General features: G+C 38.2%; 1 protein-coding gene across 1 annotated transcript; it reads right to left on the reverse strand.

Annotated features, from left to right (window-relative positions):
* Positions 1–620: 620 nt before the first annotated feature.
* GOLGA5 (golgin A5) lies at positions 621–19,767 on the reverse strand. Its single transcript, XM_061359891.1, has 13 exons — positions 19,618–19,767; positions 18,240–18,855; positions 15,334–15,555; positions 14,066–14,285; positions 13,375–13,498; positions 12,317–12,520; positions 10,983–11,153; positions 10,196–10,324; positions 8,246–8,344; positions 6,363–6,588; positions 4,987–5,092; positions 3,645–3,708; positions 621–2,007 (listed from the first exon to the last, which is right to left on the reverse strand). Exons 2-13 carry the CDS (start codon positions 18,802–18,804, stop codon positions 1,930–1,932), a joined length of 2,208 nt encoding a protein of 735 aa, XP_061215875.1. The 5' UTR covers positions 18,805–18,855; positions 19,618–19,767; the 3' UTR covers positions 621–1,929.
* Between the last annotated feature and the right edge of the window lie 1,295 nt (positions 19,768–21,062).

Genomic DNA, 21,062 nt, shown 5'->3' on the forward strand with positions numbered 1-21,062 from the left:
ACAATACATACTGTCCTTCTGACCACAGCACGGAAACCAAGCACAAAGGAGCAGGGGGGAAATGAACACAAATACTCACATTCTAGAAGCACTGTAGTGGCTTTACTAAGTTACATAGAAGGTACCTGCACATGCCAAAAGGTGATCGCTCAAAAAACCCCCAAACAAACAAACAAAAAAACCCAACAGCACCACGCCCCCCCCCAAAAAAAGGGGGGGGGGGGGAAGGAAAAAACATGGAGAAAGGAAGCAAGAATAGATGTGCAATTAGTGTGATGTCAGAAAAGCTCTTAAGGGGCTTATACTGCTAAGAATGCTCTCCCTAAATTATCACAATATATTGGAGTATCCAAAGATTCAGTGGTTTGGAGGTTTTAAGTGAAAAACAAACCACCCCCCCCAAAGAAACCCATCCCCCAGAACCAACCACCAACTAAAAAACCCACAACAACCCACAAACCAAAGCATGTATGTATAGGGAGAAGATTGTTTGAAGGACTTTAAACAAATCTTCTACAGCAATCAGCTCTCTCCAGGGTTCAAATATGGCTTTAATATCAGAACTTAAAAAGAGGCAACAGGCAAAATTCAGTAACTGGGACAGAGCACAGGGACACAGCTTACAGCAAATGCTCTTTTATTACTGAGTTCATCAAAACATTTCAGTTTTCTCTGCAAGATCTGAATCAGAGCAGCAATACAGTCATTCAGCTACTGTAACATTTCCATAGGACTTAGCACAACAGACTTCATGCACAGGGCCTAATGCTTAAGTGTGCTCAAGACACATGAAAACTGAGCCATATTCTTAAGTGCAGGAGTGACAGACTGCTTGTACTCATCTCTTCAATACTCAGCTTTGAGCACCACACATGAAAACATGACATTTCCTAGGGAAAGAAAGTGACCTTGCATTATTGTGTGTTGATAATTCATAATTACAGAATGCCACAGTCTAGCTATAGAACTATTACAGTAGGTTTGGCATTATGGGCTTTACAATAAATATTTGATTAGGTTTTTTATTAGTATAGTTGGTATTTAGACATGAGAAGTTTTTGATGTTTTGATAATTTTGTATAGAAAGTTTTAATTAAGTACCCAAAGCTTTAGAAAATAAGTATTTCAATGAATATAAGATCTGATTCAGACATGTAATAATGAGAGGTATAAGAAAATGCAGTTAAAATATATAAAGTTCAAGTGCAAAAAGAAACAACCTTATTTTTGAAGAGTTTAAACCTTTCTCAAAACCATCTCTCTCTTCCTGTAATAAAGCTAAAATACCAGCCTGTAAATAGGCAGCCCCACTATTGAGCTGGTAGGGAAGATACATCTATTGCACTAGAAGTACAAAGCTAAGAAGAATGAATAATATTTTGTTTTTAAACTTATGTACAAAAAGATATTGCACCAATCCATTGTCCTTTTTTCAGTTTAATACGTTAAGGAAAAGCCTACTATTTACAAAGGTAAAAATAGAAGTGCAAAAGCAGACTGAAAGAAACCAGAAAGAGTAAGTTTATTTAAACTGCTAAGTACAGTTCATTAGCTGACCATAGCCCACATCCAGTATGATCTAAAATAATTTGTACCACGTATACCTGCATGTCAGAAACCCTTGCACTTCTCCGCAGGTGCAAGCCTTATCTTCTACTCTAATCACGAGAGGATCTACAAAAAATTTAAAGGCTAGCCACAGTTTAACTTAATAGCTTTATTTCTCCAGGAAAGTGATGTTCCTTTAGGTAAATTGAAAAAGCTATGTAATATTATACACATATTTGAAAAGTAGTGATAAATCAGGCATGATGGTTTTCATTCTTCCTAAACACCAAGAGGAAAAGTTTGCTGATATTTCAGGACTGATTATTCTGAAGACGCTCCCATTTCAAATCACATCAGCACAGCATATGGCCCTGTCTCAGTCTATCTGCCACTGGGACTGTCATACGTTTCTGGGGTGTAGGTAAGCAGAACAATCATGACCCAGAGATGAAGCAATGCCTGGGAAAGGAAAAGAAAGAGAACTTATCAGCACTGTCAGTCATCATTCACAGGAGCATTATGTATGAGAGCTCTCAATGAGAGCTAATAAAACTTAGTTTTGTAGAAATATTTTGATTGTGTTTTTCCTATTATTCAGATACTCCTAAAAAAAGAATTCTTACTTGTGCAATGAAATGCTGAGTCAGATTCTGAAGAAGCCATCTGCAGAAAACTAAAGGCTTTACCCAGAAAGCAAAAATAAAGCAGCTTGGTTTCCTACACATTTATGTCCTCTGGCTTCTCTTTTCCTCCATGGCCCAGTAACTGCAGCTGTTCTCTCTGATACCAGCCCCCAGCCAGAACATTATGTGATCTGCCTCAGGTGACTGGTAAGGCACTGCTCCTGTGCCAACTGGTTACTACCAGTCTATGTAAGACAGCCGAGTTCTGCTTCCCTTCTGCTTAATACAGGCACCAATTTGAAGCACTTTTATGAAGTCTGTGGGAATGTTAATTCTCATTCAACTTTGGCTAAAACTATACAATTAGAATAGAAGTTGCTGGGGTTGCAACAATGGAGGTAACTGACAGGATACATAAGCCACATTTCCTTCAATAAAATAAAATTAAACATTCAAGTTACAAAAGTCCTAGCCAAGGTTTGAGCTGAACAAGTGTAACTGCCACAGACTGTCCAATATACAGCTCCTATGAACAATTGCTGCATTCCAGTTCAGACTTCAGCTTAAGCAGTAAGTTTTCAGTGTTTTGCTACAAAGCATTTTATTCATATACTGGTAAGTCTAAGCAATCAATAGGAAGAAAGAGAAAAGTCAGGAATCAAACAGCCCTGTTCCTTCCAGTACTTAATAGCTGGAAGAAGCAATTGCAAGCAGAAACTGTAGTTTTCTTTATTTATGCTTGTCTGCCTGCTTTATATCCTGAAATAGGTAGAGCTGCCCTTGGAAGCTCTGTTCAGAGGAATCATTATGCCTTCTTCAAGCAACGTGGATTTGTTTTTTTTCAAAGACTCAACCAGCGGAGTATTTTCCAGCAGGGTATACTGCACACCTGCCTGACCACAGGTCACTTTAACTGACAGACATCTGCCCTCCAGTGGAAAAAGGAAGAATTTCACTTTTATCACTTGCCAGCCTGACAATCCGCCTGGTACAAGAGTAACTTTCCACTACTTAAGTTTAGCAAGAAAAACCTTTCCTGCTACTTTTACAGCTAGAGACGTATTATTATTAGACACTCAACAAAAAGAAAAGTGCCAAACATTAAAAAAGCTGTAACAGATACTTTTCCTAATGCAGTGCACACAGTTGTGGTGGGTTAACTTTGGCAACAGGTTACTAACTCTGTATTTCAGTACTGAAAATCTGTTTTGACAGTCTTTCAAATGGTAGTTACATACACATCTTTGGGACTGCTATGCTAAGAATTCCTGGGAAAAACTGAAAGCTGATAAGCAACATGACTCCAAAATGCTGTTATATAAGCCCTATTTAGTCTGCTCTACAAAAATATACACCCAGTTGTTAATTATATAGCCTTCTGAACATGAAACACCTTGCAATTTAAGACATATTAAATGAACTGGCTGTAGAAAATTTGTATTAAGCTTCTTTCTTTAAAGAAAGCTTACTCACCATGTAAATGATTACAAAGGCTCTTGCTATGGGATACCGCCTAAGAAAGATTCCCAGCCGAATGCTACGCAAAAGAACACAAAATCCAGAAGTTAACAATGAACAATACTGTTCCTCTCATTCCAATCATGACAAACTCATGAAGATCAGCTGCTGCTTCACACATGGCTTTCTTTCTGACTTGAATTTTACTTCATGCATTCAAGGCCTTAACTGGAGTGAAAGTTCAAATTCAGACCAGAAAACAAGTTCTCGTATCTTTTCTGTTACATCTGTTAAGCTCAGTTATTGAAAAGGAGCTAAGATTCAAGAGTTGTACAGGTATTTTAAAATTCAAATATGCTACATTTTTGCCAAATTTTGTTACTTGAACAGCTGCCTCTTCAAAAAGGCTTAAGCAAATAAAACCTTAAATTTGTTTGAAAAACCTGATAGATCACTAGTGCTCTTAGATGAGAAGGACATGGGGTTTCCAAGTTTACTGCTAAGGTGCTACCAAATACACTGCATTAGATGTGTGCACTGTTGCTCATTAACATCACTTTAAAAACCCCACGTACTTAAGTGAGTATAATACTGCCAAATAAAGTTTAGTATTAAAACATCACATAATAAGTCACAACCATGGAAATCCTAATATTCTTCATAATTAAAGTACCACGGAAGCACTAAGGACTTTCCATTAAGGTATCTTGCTTTCAAAGGATTATAAAGTATTACCTAACCTGCTTTTCAATTAGTATTCAATTCAAGTTTTGGAGCAGACCTTTGTTGTGAATACTGACAATTAACCTAACTACTCAGAAAAAGGATTAAGCCAAGACTTTAGCTGGATCCAGAATGATCTTTGTTTACTAATTCCTCAAATAGATTATCTTTCAAGGTAAACAGTTGCACAGGATCAGAACCCAGAAACTTGTCTTCATTAGGATGCCTAAATGGGAATCAAGTATCTGTGATACTCCCACACTAATACAGTCTTACAGTATTTATCACAGACATGATCAAAGCCTCAAAGTGAGAAAAGTGGCAGATGGCAATGAAAAAGATGAGGGGTTTTTGGATTTTTGTACTTTTGAAAAAGTTTAGTAATTTTCTCGTATCAAAACCTACAAGAGTGTTGCCTAAATAATTTACTATAATTCACAAAAGCCCGAGGATATTAATATTATAGGAAAACATAAGTGAACTGGGTCAATATTAAACAATTTATACAGTACTTTAGCTTCATTATTTTTCACTTTTACCTTCATAAAAGCAAATGAAAACAGAAGGTGGGCCACCTGAAAACTGCAAAAGGATTCCAGTAATTACAAAATGTATTCCCTTTGGACACTCTTACCTAAACTGATCTATAGTACTGGCAGCTTTGCGAACTCTCCCATACATTCCTGCCATGTTAGTATCCACGTCACTGAACAGGACAGGAACATTACGCATACGAGCACCTATTTGAAGGGAAAAAAAAAAAAAACACCACCAAAAAAATCTCATTAGTCTAAAACCATCTAAGTTGTTGTTTAAATAAAAGAAATCAATAGCGTGTAACAAAGATACATAAAAGTAATACAAAAAGTGACTGATTTATTAGTGCCATTTTTCTGGGGGCAGAGGAGTATGTTTTGAGAGCGGAATTCTTGATAAGCTTACAGTTAAGTCAAATGTTTCTTCAATTTAGTCTATTTTTTAAATTTATTGCAGCTCACTAGATGGACTTCTTGATATTCAATTCTAGCATGTAATAATAATTCTATTATCAGCCATATGAAATTATGAGTTTGGTAAGGTCACAGTTTCTCCATTTGCTTTTATTTCTCATATACTAGAAGTTTGATAGCACTTCTGATACTAACTTGTATATTCCAAAAATTTGTATTTATTGACATTTTTATTATGTGTTGACTTCATTAATAAAGAAACAAGATTCTCAGATAACACCACCTGTGCACAACTAAACTTAAGCTTACCAAATTTACTTAAAAACAAGCCCAAAGCAAATACATTTCCAATCTCCTCCCATTTTTAAAAGCCTTTTATAAGTAGGGAAACAAAAGTCTGGACTGTCATTTCACACCTCCCAGTAATGGTCCATTGTTTTAAAAGTTACTTAGCATATATGCAAAATTACAAACTCTGACTTTGGAAAGTAACATCTTAAAACCATGGATCAACTGCTGAGGTTCTCCTAGAAATACAGGGTGTGTTCACTACACAGTACAGATAAACCAACCTCAGTAGAACCGCTGTATTTTAAGCTGCTTTTCAATAAAAACAACAATCAGGAAGGAAACTGATTTCAACCAGAATTCTAATTAACTCTCAAAAGGAAGTATCCCATTCTTGCTCACCTCCCAAACCCTGCTGCAAGACAAGCCTTACATCCTGCTTCTGACACTCAGTTTAAACCCTGAGATTTATTTGCACCTGTGTTAGGATTTGTAAATGTTTGTTCCAACCGTGTCATAGTATTAAGAATTAAAGATAAAATTGACTGCATTATATTTACTTAAAGTCATCAGCACACAAAACTCAGCTTCTACTTAACTATTTTTATACTACTGGCTGCTGTTGACAAGGTCTCTGGCATAAACTGCACATATTCAGCTTTTTTTTTTTTTATTCCTTATAAGTTTAGACTTTCAGGAAAAGGCATTTGGAAATATAAAAGCCTGAACTGCAAAAAGGACAGAGTTTTAAGTATTCCATTTCCTTATTTACCTTCAGCACCATCAATGACTGACATATTAATGGAAGGTCCGTTATTACTAGTGCCTTGAATAGCCTTCAGCTGTTGCTCAAGTCGTTCTAGTTGATAGACAAGTGAGTTTTTCTCTGTGCTCAGGCTCTCTAACATGGTCTGCTTCTGAATTAGTGTTTCTGTCAGCTGATGAAGCCGATTTTCTAATTCGGTCTGACTACTACTACTTAGAGCCTTGTTTGTCAGCTAAAAACACAAAGCAAAGAAAAAAAAAATCAGAGTAAGTTCAATTATGACCAACCGACATATTACAAAAATAAAAATCTGAGCCCTTCAGGAACCAAGTTACCCCACTGCAGGATTTTTATGGGATAATACTATCAAAATGATCAATATATCAATATCAATACTATCAAAATGATCACCAATGAGCACAATAAAGGAACTTAATTTTGACAGTTGCTAAAACAAGATTTTACATGACACAAGAAACTATGTAAAAATGTATTCCTATGTTTTCCAGCTCTGATCACATAAACATTTTTGTGTAATCACAAGTTTGATCACAAAAATCAGTGCTATGCCTGACATTTGAATTTAAACGGCAGGAATTACAATAGCAAGATAATCCAGTCTGACTATCATACTTGCAATTTCACAAAACAAGTGAGTATATGAAATGCTTTCAAGTGAGGAAGGAAACACTCAGTACAAATAGGGAGAATCTGATGCCATTCTACAGGAAACCTTGAATAAAAATGATGAAAATGCAGCTTACATTGCAAAAGAATCGAGGAACACTGAGGCAGAAAACATGACTGTACTAGCAAATAGAAACTGCAAGGACAGCAAATGAAGACATGGATCATATCACTCATTTGCAGAAAATACTTAAATCAAATGGGAATCTCCAGATTAGCCATACATGCAATAGCTCGCCTATTCACTACAGCGTTGGACTTCAGCCACTTGTAGCATCGTATACCACAAAGATGTAGCTTCAGCAATGAAAAACCAGAATCATCAGGAAGCAGAGGAAGCGAGATATCAAAATCAGAAGTTAGATGCATGCACCATGGCAGATGCAGTCTTGAAGCCAGCATTACCAGAGGAACCGTCTGCCAAAGGGCTCAAGAAATTTGTATCATAATTTCCAAATCTTCTGACACTGTTATTACACAGCTGATCATACATGACTTAACACTTACTCTACGTATAGACTACTCTTCTTATGCTACAATAATGTGCACAAAACAAGACCTATGCCTTCATGCTGCCCAAAAAGACTGTGGGGGCTGACAAGCATGAGAAGGCTCCAAAAGGGGTTAGACTGATTCAAGGAAAATAGGTCCGTAAACATACTGGTGGGATTTAGTAGGGATTTAAATGCCAACATCCCTAATTCAGGTGCTGATGTTGAGAGAATACAAGGGAGTGAAAAAAGCGGCCAGGCTCACATGCCAGCCCCACTGTCACTGTGCAAGATACAACAGTGGGCCAGACAGATCACTGAGTCTGTAGGATGTTTTTTATGTTCTTATGTCCAGTTAAAAGCATCTTAGCAGAAGTCATGATGACTTAATTAAATGCCAATGACTATTTTTAGTTTTCAAAATGAAGAATATTGATCCAGCATCACCCCATCAGGTCTAGTTAAGAAAGGTTGGTATTTTTTGCCCTCCCCAAAGACAAAAACGCATGATTATAGACAGGCTATTTGCTACTTCGTGTTTCCCCCTTCTTGCTCTCTCTCCACTCAATACCTTACTCTCTACTGAAAACAAGTATCCTAACTCATTTGTAAAGCTTTTATGTTTCTTTTGTAAAGCTAAATTAAATTACAGTTCTCATCTGTTTTCATAATTGAAGGTGATAAAAGTTATTTTCTGTACACACACAGTACCTGATTTCTGAGCTTCTGAATTTCTTCCTCTCTGTCTTTTATTCTGCTTTGCAAAGTGTTCTTTGTTCGATACAATTCTTCTTCAGTATAATGGAGTTCCTATAAAATTTATCACAATTACAAATAAAATACACACATGTTTTGAGAGATATTTTCTTACCTAGAGTGTCACAGTAAGAAGGCAACATGCTGCATTCAAATATAAATTGAAATCTAATCTTAAGTGTCTGGGTAAATATTAACCCAGACTAGTCTACTAAGAGTCACACAATTTCATCAGGACCATGATTTATCTTCCTTATACTGTTTAATATATTGCTACCTTGAAACTGTGTCAACAACAAAACTTAAACAATAAGGAAATGCTTTGGGGGGTGGGGGGGAGAAAACTGTTCATAAAATAAGCCCATCAATCCAAGATACCAGGTTTTAGAAATGTTTTTAGAAGTGGCATATCTATCTATAATTCTGTATGACACAGATATTCCCTTAAATATTTACCTTTAAAATATTTGAATATATTTATCCTTAAAGTTTAGGGTAAATCAACATAGCCAATATGAAAGGGGCAGGAATATTAGCAAAGGACAAATTACCAAACACTAAATCTAACTCTTAAGTTTTCTTACACCCATATTTTAGTGGCTATTTTAACTCAAAGACCTGCCATGTTTATCTTTTAAATTAAGACAGTCTTCAAATCTCTGTACCACTTTAGCAGTCAGTTACTACAGAAAACAAACAAACCTACTCTCCCTTGAAACCATGAGATGCACAAAAAAATAACACCTCTGCCTATTTTCTATCTTCAGTCTCAAACCTTACGGCAGTAGTTAAAGAAATTCCAGGATAGAACAAACCATAATGGTCTCAGCTATCAGTGCACACAATTACTTTAAAAGCACATGTAAATGTATGGCAGCAAAAGGAATAGTTCTGTTTCTGTAATAACTGATAATGCTTTTTTTTTTTAATTCACCTCACTTTTTCTATATTAGTATTAGATTAAAATCTACCCATCAGAAGGGCAGGAGTAACAAAATACAACCTACCATCTGCCTTGATATAATAAACATCAGCTATCCATCAAGAGCAGACCTCAACTCCTGCCTTTTAATTAGTTCAAGCTGCTATCATCTCATTAAAATGTAATTTCTGGAAGGACAGATAATCCTGTAAGATAAATTGTTCTGAGCAGATACAGTGTACTCTCCTGCTCTCCTAATTATTAGTTCTCTTTACATGAGCTTTTTGTTACAGAGGGAACGTTTTAATGCTGAAAAGCATCTGTCCTATTCATCCTGAGTAAATTTGTTCACATGAAATACAGGCCTTCTCTCCCACCTCCCTTTTTTTAAACAAAACTGCTCAAATTAAGAAGTTTGCTTAAAAAGACAACACCACATGACAGAATTCACTAATACAATTTTATCAGCAATTTGTCTTTTAGAGCAGTTTTGAAGTAACAGCACTTAGGTTAATAACTGAGTAATAAGTGGATAAAAAAATATCTTTGAATTGGTACTATAATAACATTGTTTTACAAGCTACATCTTATGTAGTAACTGAGCACAGGAAGTTTCAGAGTAACTATTTTTAGTATTTGAGCTTCTTGATATAAATAAGTTACCAATGTTTCTATATCCCTGCTGTTTGACTGTTCCCCTGCTGAATAAAATTTAAGACCATGATAAATTTTGTGCACTCCCTAATGTTTATTCTTTAACACATCAGTGAGATCTCCATTTTTCAGAAGCATCCAGAAGACTCTGTCCATTGCTTAGTATGGATTGTGCTTGTTTGGCCATTAAGCTTTTGGGGATTTCTTTGGAATACTGGACAAAAAAATTAGCTCAAATACTGCCAAAACCACTCTTGTTAATCCAAATGCTTTACTGATGACACCACAAGGCCTAGAAAAACATCAATCAGCTTTCAAAAATTCCTTACCTGTTTCTGCCGTTCAAGTTCAGCTTCTGCCTCTTGCTTGGCCAATTTATGTGCCGTTATTTGCTCTTGTAGGTCCTGAAGCTGCTCTCTCACTGACTCCGCTTCACTTACCTGTTGAGTCTCCATATCCTGAAATGAACAGGAATGTTATCACTTCACTAACGTTTAAACAATACTGCAATGTGCCACAGGGAACAGCAAAAAAAGTTGCATCTATGATACTGCTTCAAAGGAAAATGAACATGAGAGTGCACTAAATAAATTATGTTTGGTCATTTTACATACAGTATCTTTTTACTAATATAGTAACAAAATAAATGCATTTGTGAACATGAAAAGTCTCCACTTTTTCCTTTCTACTGTCTACAAAGTAAAACTGCGTAAAGTAGGTTTGCATGCAACTGCTGGGTTGAGCCAATTATGCCATCAGATGACTCAGATTACAGTTGCTTCAAGGATTAGTAGCCCTTGCAGAAAAGCATATAGGTGATCTCTACAGAAATCACCATGCTTGTTTAGAAAGAAATCCTTCCCTCGGAAGAAGCAAGCAGTCATGAAGGAAGGAAGAAGTGGTATCTATAGTATTCCTCCCACCACGAGCTGAAGTGGTGAGAGACAACATGGAAAGAAATTGGCTATCAATAATCATTTGTCTCACCTTAGTATTAAAAGAAGCCAACTTTAGCTCATGTCAAATAAAGAGTAGAAGCAACAGCCCTAAAGCATACCAAAAAACCCAGCTTCTTGTGCATGGTTAACTACAAATGCAAGTGTATGTAACAGCTACCTGCAGCTCTGTTCTCATCTGTTGTATTTGTCCCATTAGTTTTTGTATTTCTTCTCTCTGATTATCTCGTTCATGTCTCAGTTCTTCTAGTTCCACTGTGCTTGCAGTATTGCTATCCAGGCCTTCAATACCAGAGCCTTCTTTTAAGCTGTTTATCAACTTTTCTTTAGACTGAAATAATAAATCAATGTATTATTTATAGCAGTATTTAACAAGTGCTCAACTGGAACATGTCAAAACGACTGCTCTAAAATTCTAATGTAGAAATATAGAAAAAGAGCTTTTTTTTTTTTTAACCTGTTATTTTAGCCATGATAATAATGACCCTATGCAGTTGAAAATGAAAATACTTCCCTAGTGATAATTTTTCTAACTTCCTGTATGCCATAAGACTGGATTTACTGAAAGTCTATGCTATCTGAGGGTGAGTACAGCTTTTCTCCTTAGAAGTGCCTGGAATGGATAACAATTTTAGCTTTCCACCTACCATAAGAGAGAAGACAGACACTAACAGGCACTAAAGACAAAACTGATCCCCTTTCAGCCCATCCATTTTCCTGCCAACAAAGCCAAATAAGAACAAAATACAGTCATAACTCTACTAGGAAAGAGGATAAACCATTTTATTCAGAGTCAACCTAACGTCAGCTTGACACTGATTTCTGATCTCATGCTTTTCACGTTTGTCAAGATTACTTAAAACCTGCCCTCGGATATAAGACTAAATTAATTATTCTAAACAGAGAGCTTTATTTTCAACATTTTGCTAACTTTTCTAAACAAGACTCAAACTGACAACATTTGGACTTGGTATCGTTGATAAGTTATTAGAGAAGTCTGCACAAAATACCTGATTTTGCCATTGTTTATAAAATGTTCATCACATGCAACCTTTCGGAATATAAAAAAGTATTTTCTTTGGTTTACACATATGTATCCATTATATGCTATGCTTCAGCCTCAATCAGAACAGAGCAATATTCTTGACTCAAGAATACTGGGTGTGGAACAGATTGCAGGTTACACCTGCTTGCCTGCCTAAGACTGGACTCTTGAATGCTGAACACAGCGACAGACATAACACAGCAAGAGCAATGGTTCACTTGGACTTTTAAGTTCAGGACCTGAACTTCCATTTCAGTTACTTAACTCCACCTGTAAACTGAAGTTTACAAAATGCAGACTGGTAGCTATTCTGAATAGACATTATTACAGATATGCCCCAAAATGTATTACATGTCACAATAAAAAAACAAAACACAGATTAGTTGAAGCTAACACCTTAAAAAAAGTTGTGTACATATCAAACTGGATTTCTTTACAGACATGCTTACTTGGAGTATGCGAGTAGCTTTCTGTTTATAGTCTGTCATTTCCTGTTTCGCAGACTCTAGGTGGTTTTTAGTTACTTTGACTTGCTGCTGAAGCTCATCAGCTCGCCTCTTTTCATCTAAATACTTCCTTTCTGCTACAGTGATCCCTTCTGCCAAGTTTTGACGTTCTGCTTCCATTTTACTTAGACGAGCCGCAAACTCATTCTATTAGCAATAAAGAAACAATACTTTGTGTTTAAACACAGTCTGAACTTTAACCTAGAAAGGAAAAAAGAAAGATTAAAAGCAGCTGACAACACAGACAAAAACAGATGACAACACCTTATATTTACCAGCTCCAACTTAAAGATGCATTAGTGGTATACGGAAGGAAATCCTGCTTGCTTAAGCAAGTTCTAAATAATATCAGTAAAAATATGGATTTCTATCCCTCACTAGATCTAGTGAGGGAATAACAGTCATCTTTGGCAAACAAAAAGCAAGTTTTCCCCTCAAAAAAATATTACCAAATGTAATCTGCTGTATTTTGATTTACTTAAAAAAAAACAAACAACAAAAAGACACTGATAAAGATTTTCAAAGATGCTGTTATACCTAACAAAGGCCAAGCTAAGTGCAGAAAGCAGTCTCTAGCAATTATGTACTCACATCTTTGCCATAGAATTTACTGTCCAATTTAATATGCTTAAGATTACACATTTAAAATTGTCTAACAGTTTGTTGTGTAACAACATAGCATGGAAAATTAAACTGACTACTGACTTAGCTTTAAAAAAAGTTTTAACACTAAAGTTAGCATCAAAAAAGAACAAAACAAAAAACAGTAAATATTATCAGCATTAACTCTCACAAACTTCTAATCAAAAGCTTTCAAGAAAACCCATGTAAGAAGTAAATCAGAATCACAAGGATGCTTAGTACAGCAGGCAGCACATCCTTCCAAGCACTTAGTACCCTGAACGGGCACTGAAGACAAGGGGAAGAAAAAGCTGTTAGAACCTCACACAGCTGATCTCAAAAACAGAGTCTGAAACACTTCCTTACTCTTCATGTCTAACCTGCATTTGTTTGTAACTTTCTTGCTCTCGCTTGAGTGCGGAGTCTGCATCACGCAGCCTCTCTTGAAGAGTTTGAAGGGCTTGATTTTGCAAACTGCTCCCTTCACTGTGGTCTTGTATTATCCTGGAAAAGCAATACACACATTAATTGGGAAAAAAAAATTAAATAAAAACGTAATTGTAAATTTCAGGAAGAAATACAATTACCTGATTCTCAGAACAGTGTTGAGAATTTACACAGTAAATTATTGAATGTGGCTCACTACTTGTGTGCAAGCTGGAGTTAATGACTCAGGTCTGCTCCCTGACCTACATTCTAGAGTATCCAACTGCCAATTCAAATCCCAGCACTGAGGGAAGTCAGAAAAGCATTCATATTTGTGGATAAGCAAACACATTTTTCAAGACAAAAACATTTTTCTAGAGACCTTCAACTTCAGGCCTCTGACACAAACATACAAAATGGCTTTCAATAATTGGGTGACAACTGCCCCTATTTAATACTCACTTGCCCTGTTCCCACTGCTAGCTATGATACAGCAGGTTCAGAGTAAACTTTAATCCTGATATTTCAAATCTTGATACAATCCCTTTTCCCATTATTCATTTTTATTCTTAAAGAGACTAAATTATCTGCCTTGATCTTTCAAACTTACTATGCAGAATTATGAAGTACATAACAATGAAGTACCGTGATTTTTCACTCTGCAATGCTTCCAAAGCCTCCGTTCGAGTGCTTAACAACTGATCAGCTTCTTGCAACCGTACTTTCAGCACAGCCAGCTGTGAATCCTTAGCACCAACAGCTTCTGTCAGATCATCAACTCGAGCCTGAAGTTCTCTAACCATCCTGTCACTCTTTGAATGGTCAACATTCCACTTCTCGACCCTTTCCCGGGATTTGTTCAGTTCTACAAAATAAGAAGTTTCTCTGAAGTTTATAAAAGTAGCTACTGCAAGGTCAGGATACACACATGATACTTTCTAAAGAAAGAAATTAAATACAACCTAATTGAACACTGGAACTTCATGAGCTACCAAGAAGTAACAAATGCGAGACCGTCAGAGCGTAACCCCGATATTTTGCAGGTGATCTCAAACCAGGCATTTCACTGTCACACTGCAGATGACAAATTTTACCTGTCCCACCCCTTGCAATGGCTTACTATCAAATACCCCTGTGCAAGCAAGCTTTAGGAAACTTCTATATAAAGCAGCTCATTCAACTAAATAGGACAATAAGCTCAACCTAAAACCAGTGGAAAAAACACACCAGTGTTGAAATAATGCTTAAATACCTAGAGAGGCTTCTGGTTTTAACCAGATGTCACGTACTAAGCTTCAGTGGAAACTGAAATTCACTGGCTCATACAGTTAATTTGAAAAAACATGTGGTCCCTCAGTTGTATGCCTAACAGCAGAAACTTGCTCACAGTTTTATCATTAAGTGTTTCATTTATATCCATATCTTTCATATATGTCGGTTCATCTGGCTTTGGAAAAGCTAGTGAAGTCATACAGAATTACTAGATTTTATTTTTTTACTATCAGTTTCTAGGCACCAGAGATTATGGCCTACAGCCCAAAAATAGCCAGATTCTGAAGTATTTAAAGGAATTTACTCATTTAAAACTATTAGTATTTTGCAATGGCTGTTAAAATGTAGGAAAAATATTTTAACACTGACATCTGCTAACACTGTTTTAAGGTTTAAGGGCTGGAACTAAGTTGATCACATCATTTTAACCAACATTTGTGTTGTCTTTGTGGTTGAACAAGCGTTTTAGTTCCGCACAGCTCGTTACTCTGAAATCAAGTATTATTTTGCTTGGTCACATATGCAAATTTATCTAGAAAGATTTTATTATAAATACAAAACGCTAACAGAGGAAAAGCATTATTTTTTAGTTCACTAGCATTTTCATTACAAGTTACAGTTGAGTTTCCAAACCACAGTACCTTCTTGTGTTTCTTTAGATCTCTGAATTAACGAAGCCATTTCTTGATTTAAAGACTGAACTTCGTTCCGCAGCAGCTGATTCTCCAGGCGAAGATTGGATAGCTCATGCGATTTCAAATCATCATTAGCTGAAAGGCTAGGATTAGTTACTGCACTTAGTGATGAATCCTTCATGCCATCCGCTTGTGCTCCCAGTCCAGAATCTGAACTGTCCGGGGTTTCTGGACAGAAAGATGCAATTAGAACTAATATATGTATTTGTAAGTTGTCTTGACACAAATAGCAATTCCATGTTCTGCATTGGTACTTAAATGGATAATAATAGCTTATATCAAAACGGAGTATGGAGCTGCATCTCCCAAGCACTATTCTAGAGTATACATGTATCAGGCAGCATTTTTGTTAATCCTGCAAGACAAGACACGGAAGTTATGAAAATTCTTTGTTATTACCATAATGTCAAATTCAGGATTTCAAAACATTAACACTTTTTTATGACTATGCTGCCCAGAGCTGTCTTCAGAACCTAACAGAGTAACAGAAAAGATTAATATACACAGCAAATAACTAGGGGAATATTTAGTACAAGTTAATTCCGGTTTTCCCTTAAGATTTTAAGGATTTACATTTTATTTTAAAAAATCTGTTCAGATGACTATACTAAGCCATTTTTATAGCAAAGCTAAATGTGTTATCTTTAGGTAAAAATGCATTTCAAGAATAATTCCAGTCAAATCATCTTATTGATAATTCTGTATTAATAAATCTCTCAAAACACGTTCAAAAACACTTTTACTAAGAGAAATAAAGTTGCAGCGATTTGAAGCAGAAGCATGAACTATTGTTCCTCTAATAAAAAATATAAAGTAGATATAGTCTGTCAAACTCTTAAAAGCTTTCTGCCAATACAAATTGCAATTTGAAAACCAAAATACAGATTTTTATTCTTTAAAAAAAAAAAAAAAATAAAAATCTTAGAACCTCAGAACAGTAAGGGGACTCCTCGTAGTATTCTGAGCAACAGCCTCTTGCAATGAAGGAAGAGCCAACAGCCCTTCCCCATCATGCCTAAGCACCACACAGCATCACAGATTAATGCTGTGAAATGAGTACAACCACTGTAACAGTATTGATTCCAGCATGCAGATAGTTGGAAGCTTTGCAGCAGTGTTAAGATAGAACAACACAGTGCAATAAGCAAACAAGCAGGCAATCCAAAAATATGTACTTGTGAATTTAGTACATCCCAGTTGAGCAACTGTTGAAAATCCCAGGGGACAGCCTGCAACTAGTTCCAAGCAAGACTGCAGTTTAGCTGTCACAACATTATTTACTTCACCTTCTGATCACCGACCAACCCGCTCCACTTTCCTTGTTACCACCCCAACAGCCTCTGTCACCCAGAGCCCAGGGAGCTGGGACAAACTATTAACTCTCAGCAACACATCAACCAGTGACAGTATTTCTTCCACATTTTCTCAAACCCCTTTCCTATTTAAACAATTCTAAGAAGTGTCATTTATTTCCTCTTGATTCATGTGCAGTTTCCAAACCATCAATTTATCTGCATTCCTTTGTCTGAAAAAATCAATAGATTAATTGAGCTAATGAACTGAAATTAGCCATTTATAGCACATATTACCCATTCTAATGTACAAACTGCAATGTTAATTGGTTCTGTTTATAGCTAATGTATCATAAGCTACTTCAACAGATGCTATACAAAACATATACAACACAGATCTATCTGTACAATCAACTCTGAAACCAGTGTGCTCAAGCCCTGCACTATAATTGTGTGCTTCCTCATTTGGCAGCTCCACAAGGCAAACTCCAGTCAAAAACCCTCAGAAGAATATTCAACAAGCAACATTAAGCAAACTGCTGAGTATAAACATATGGTCAATCAGCAAAGCCACAGAACCAGGCCTAACATATCTGAATTACTACTAGTAGTAGCAAGCCTTACTGAAAAGTTAACAGACCCAGAAATACAAAAATTTTCACGTTTGCAAATTTCGCCTTTCCTGCCTAAAACTTTTCAGCATACTTAATGTATTAAGTAAAAAAAATGGCATTTACAATGCTTTATACACTCAAATTACTAAATAATATTCTAACTACATTATTAAGAGATTAATAAACTTTTGCTTCCATTGTACAGAACAAGCAAGAGTAAAGTAGCACAGCAACAGCAAAGACCGAGTACCAACTGGCCAGCCTAATAGAGAACACAATTCTCCTCTGCATTCACTTGAGAATACCCCAAATTTTGACCACTTGACCTGGTGGCTCTTTCAGGTTTAGGCTCTTTCAGGGTTTAGACTGCAATAGTGAACTACTTCCGGCAAACCCAAAGGCTTTACCTACTTAGCTCTCTCATGCCTGTAGCTCTAAGAACAGCCCATCCACAACCAACTTCCTACTCTGCAGGAAAAGTAAGTCTGACATCTTCTCCCTCTTCTATGATGGGACAAAGAAAACCTCACATCACCTCACACAGTGCACTGGGCGACAGCCAACACCATCTACCAGCCAGGGAAAGTCACTCTCCTACATGGCAAGAACAGGTAAAGGCCCATGAGTGATCAAACAAATGCAGCAGTGCCTGCACTTCTAAGTGGGGACGTATGGGGGCTGATGCAAGGTTAAGCCATCGCTCAGGAAGGTCAAGGTGAGCAGGAGCAACCAGACAGATCAAGAACATAAAAGACCTGGGTATTAATTACACTTGTCAAATCCTCACAGTATTATCCCAGTGATGAAAAAATGTTACAGACCCTACTGCAGTCCACTCATCTGGCATACTACTACCAACAAATGTTTCATGAAGTGACATATTACCTAGCCTTACCCTGGACATACTTGGGTATAACTATATCTAGGTTCAATATTATTTAACTACCATTGCCTTGGCTCCTAATAGAATTATCTTCAGTAGTTTTTGCACTCTGTGTACTGGTAGACACAGAACTGACGATCGAAGTCCGAGAGTTATTTTGAACGACAGGTGCCTTGCTCTTGTCTTTTTTAGAATCCATCCTTCCGTTAGGCTCTTTCTCTGAACTGTTAAGAAAATCAAATAGCAACTCATCATCAGGTTCTGACTTTTTTCTTCTCACAAAATGTGAGGCAGCTCTGGGTGTGGAAACACTTTCTACCGGAGATGCAACTTCCGAAGATGTCCTGCGTGCTGGTTTCACATTTGCTGTTCTGCCTAGGATTGTGACCTTTTGATGCTTAATGTTATCAGCTGCTGATGAGATGAAGGATGCTTTGGATGGTATCTGATGTTTCAGTTCTCCAGTATGCTGGTGCAATTCAGAGTATTCACTGGAAGTGTCCAAATTCTTATTATCATAAATGGCACTGTTTGATGTGTCTTTTTTGCTCAGAGCTGATGCAGCTCCTTGGTCGACTCTGTTGAGTAGATCTTCTGCCTTTCCAGCAAGATCAGCAAGCCAAGACATGATGGATGTCTGTTGATAAACTCTCTAAAATTAAAATTTCACGACCATATGCTGCAAAAAACATAGAATGATTACAAATCAGACTGGCTATTGATAATGCAAGATATGTGGGTTACCTAAGCAACTGCTGTGTTAATCTATTAGAGCTGTAATTATCTTCACACTTTTCTCCTACTCCTTTGGTATCCACTGCTTGGTAATCTGACAGAAATAAACCAAACCAATTCCTGAAGTAAACAGGCAAAAACAAGGCTTAGCTATCAGGCCACCATACCTGTTTCTGGCCACAGAGCACCCAGCCTACAAGCTAACCCACAACAACAACAAAGTCTCTTGCAACTGACAAAACTAGACTTGATTGGAGGAAAAGAGGCCAGATGCTTATTACAACGACAAATGACAACAAAGCCTTCAATGTTTGGCCTGCAGATTCATAATCCGGGGCAGACGGAGGAACTTCCTCCCCGTAAACTTTGCAGCCTGCTGTCACCTCTGTGACACCAACACGGGGGACAGCGGCCGGCCTACACTTGCACCAGGGGCCTACAGCGGCACAGAGGGCTTGTGCCTCCACCCCAGCTCCCGTGAAGAGCTCCTTCACCCCAGAGCAGGCTTGTGGAGGGTCCCTTGGCCGAGCACATCGCAACGGGAAGGGGGAAGCACCGAAGCAGGCGAGGCCGAGCGACAGGGCGATGTTCACGGTAGCCGTTCCCCCCCTCCCTACCCACCCTTAACACAGCTGCCCGGACTGGCCCGGCCTCCTACCCGACGGCCCTCAGGAGCGGCGAAGGCCTCAGCACAGTCCAGCCTCACCTCCTCCCAGCGGGAACCCCCCGGCCCGAGGGATACTGCGAGGGGGCACCGGACAACGACGGTCACTGCGACGCCCCGGGCCGGTGTCGGTGGCGCACCCCCATCTTCCGGTAGACGTGGCCGCCTTCCGGGACGCGGCGCGCAGGCGGAACACGCGCCGAGGGGAGGGGCGTGAGGCAGCACGGCGCGTCAAGCCCCGCCCGGTGGAAGGGGCGGGGCTGAGGAGGTGTGAGCAGCCGGGGGGGGGAGGGGGGGCTGCGCCTCCCGCCCTCGCCGCGCCCCCGAGAGAAGCGATCGCCGGTGCTCAGGTTTCCTGCACGTCTGCCTTGTGATGGCAGGAGGCGCTCCAGCCCCGCGGAGACAGGGGCTCACCAACAGCCGAGCGTGAACCTGCCCTGCGTGGAAGGGTGTTCAAGGATGGTGGTTTATAAATGGCTGGGCCTGACAGAAGTTGTCTCGCGGCCTCTGACCAGACAAGGTGCCCCTGGCCTGCTTCAGGCCCGGGAGGTCCTTCTCCTTGTCTCTGCACCCCAGGCTGGGATGTCAGAGCATCCCACAGGCATGCTGGACAAAAAACACCTTGACATCGATGCATTGATGTTGCCAATAAATAATAGGAATTTTGAGCAGAAGAAAGTACATGGGGCATTCATGTTCTGTTCTCCATAACTTGAGGAAGATGTGAAGGGAATGACCTGATCCTCAAGGGCAACTGTAAGATACCATGGAACCCACCTCCAGGAATACCCCACCCCCTGTCCACACACAACAAACACAAATAACAAAATGGGTCCTTTTACCACTCTGGATCCACAAATCTTTTATCAGTCTTTAATATCCAGGCTCACCTTTATCCTGTTGCAACAATCCTTCCCATACGCTTGTCCTGTAAGATAACACTAATACCACCTTTTTTTTTCTACTGACAATACTTGAAAGGTGCTGTGCAAGCAAAGGTGACTTACTTGGTAATAAGAAAATGTACTGAGGTGTCTTAACTTTTCTTTTTTCCAATTAAGTTCATATAAGGTATCTTGACTAGTCCTAGAAGACACACTAGTTAAGGTTAGCACAAGGGCTTCTTCCCACATCTTCAGGGACTCCTTTATAAGAGAATATCCTAGGACTAGTAAAGACACAATCTAAGCTTTAAAACCCCATTTTTTTTCAGTTTTCTGTTTCCCTTCCAAAAAAAAAAAAAAGTCAGGATTTTCTGAGGTAATTTCCTGATAACCCAAGTGACCCATTTCCTTTTTCAAAGTCCCACGATTTAGGGGTTTGCATGACAAAAAAAGGGCACTTGCACACACTGAAACCAAGACACTTGGCATAGAGAATGTGCTCAGCACTCTTTCTGGATAGATTTGTACTGTTGGGCAAGTTTCTCCCTCCGAGTTAAAAAAAAAACCTTCAAAAAATACTTTTGTAAAGTGAAAACTGCTAAC

The sequence above is a fragment of the Neopsephotus bourkii genome, unplaced genomic scaffold (genome assembly GCF_033783945.1).
Source record: "Neopsephotus bourkii isolate Nb327-2 ecotype Australia unplaced genomic scaffold, CSIRO-AGI_Nbou_v1 NB_998, whole genome shotgun sequence".
NCBI lineage: Eukaryota > Metazoa > Chordata > Aves > Psittaciformes > Psittacidae > Neopsephotus > Neopsephotus bourkii.

Coding starts and splice junctions, on each gene's coding strand:
- GOLGA5 (XM_061359891.1), bottom strand. CDS start 18,804: ATGTCTTGGCTTGCTGATCTTGCTGGAAAGGCAGAAGATCTACTCAAC. Junction 14,286..15,333: donor ATCTAAAGAAACACAAGAAG/GTACTGTGGTTT, acceptor CTTATTTTGTAG/AACTGAACAAATCCCGGGAA. Junction 6,589..8,245: donor TTCAGAAGCTCAGAAATCAG/GTACTGTGTGTG, acceptor TTGTGTTTTTAG/CTGACAAACAAGGCTCTAAG.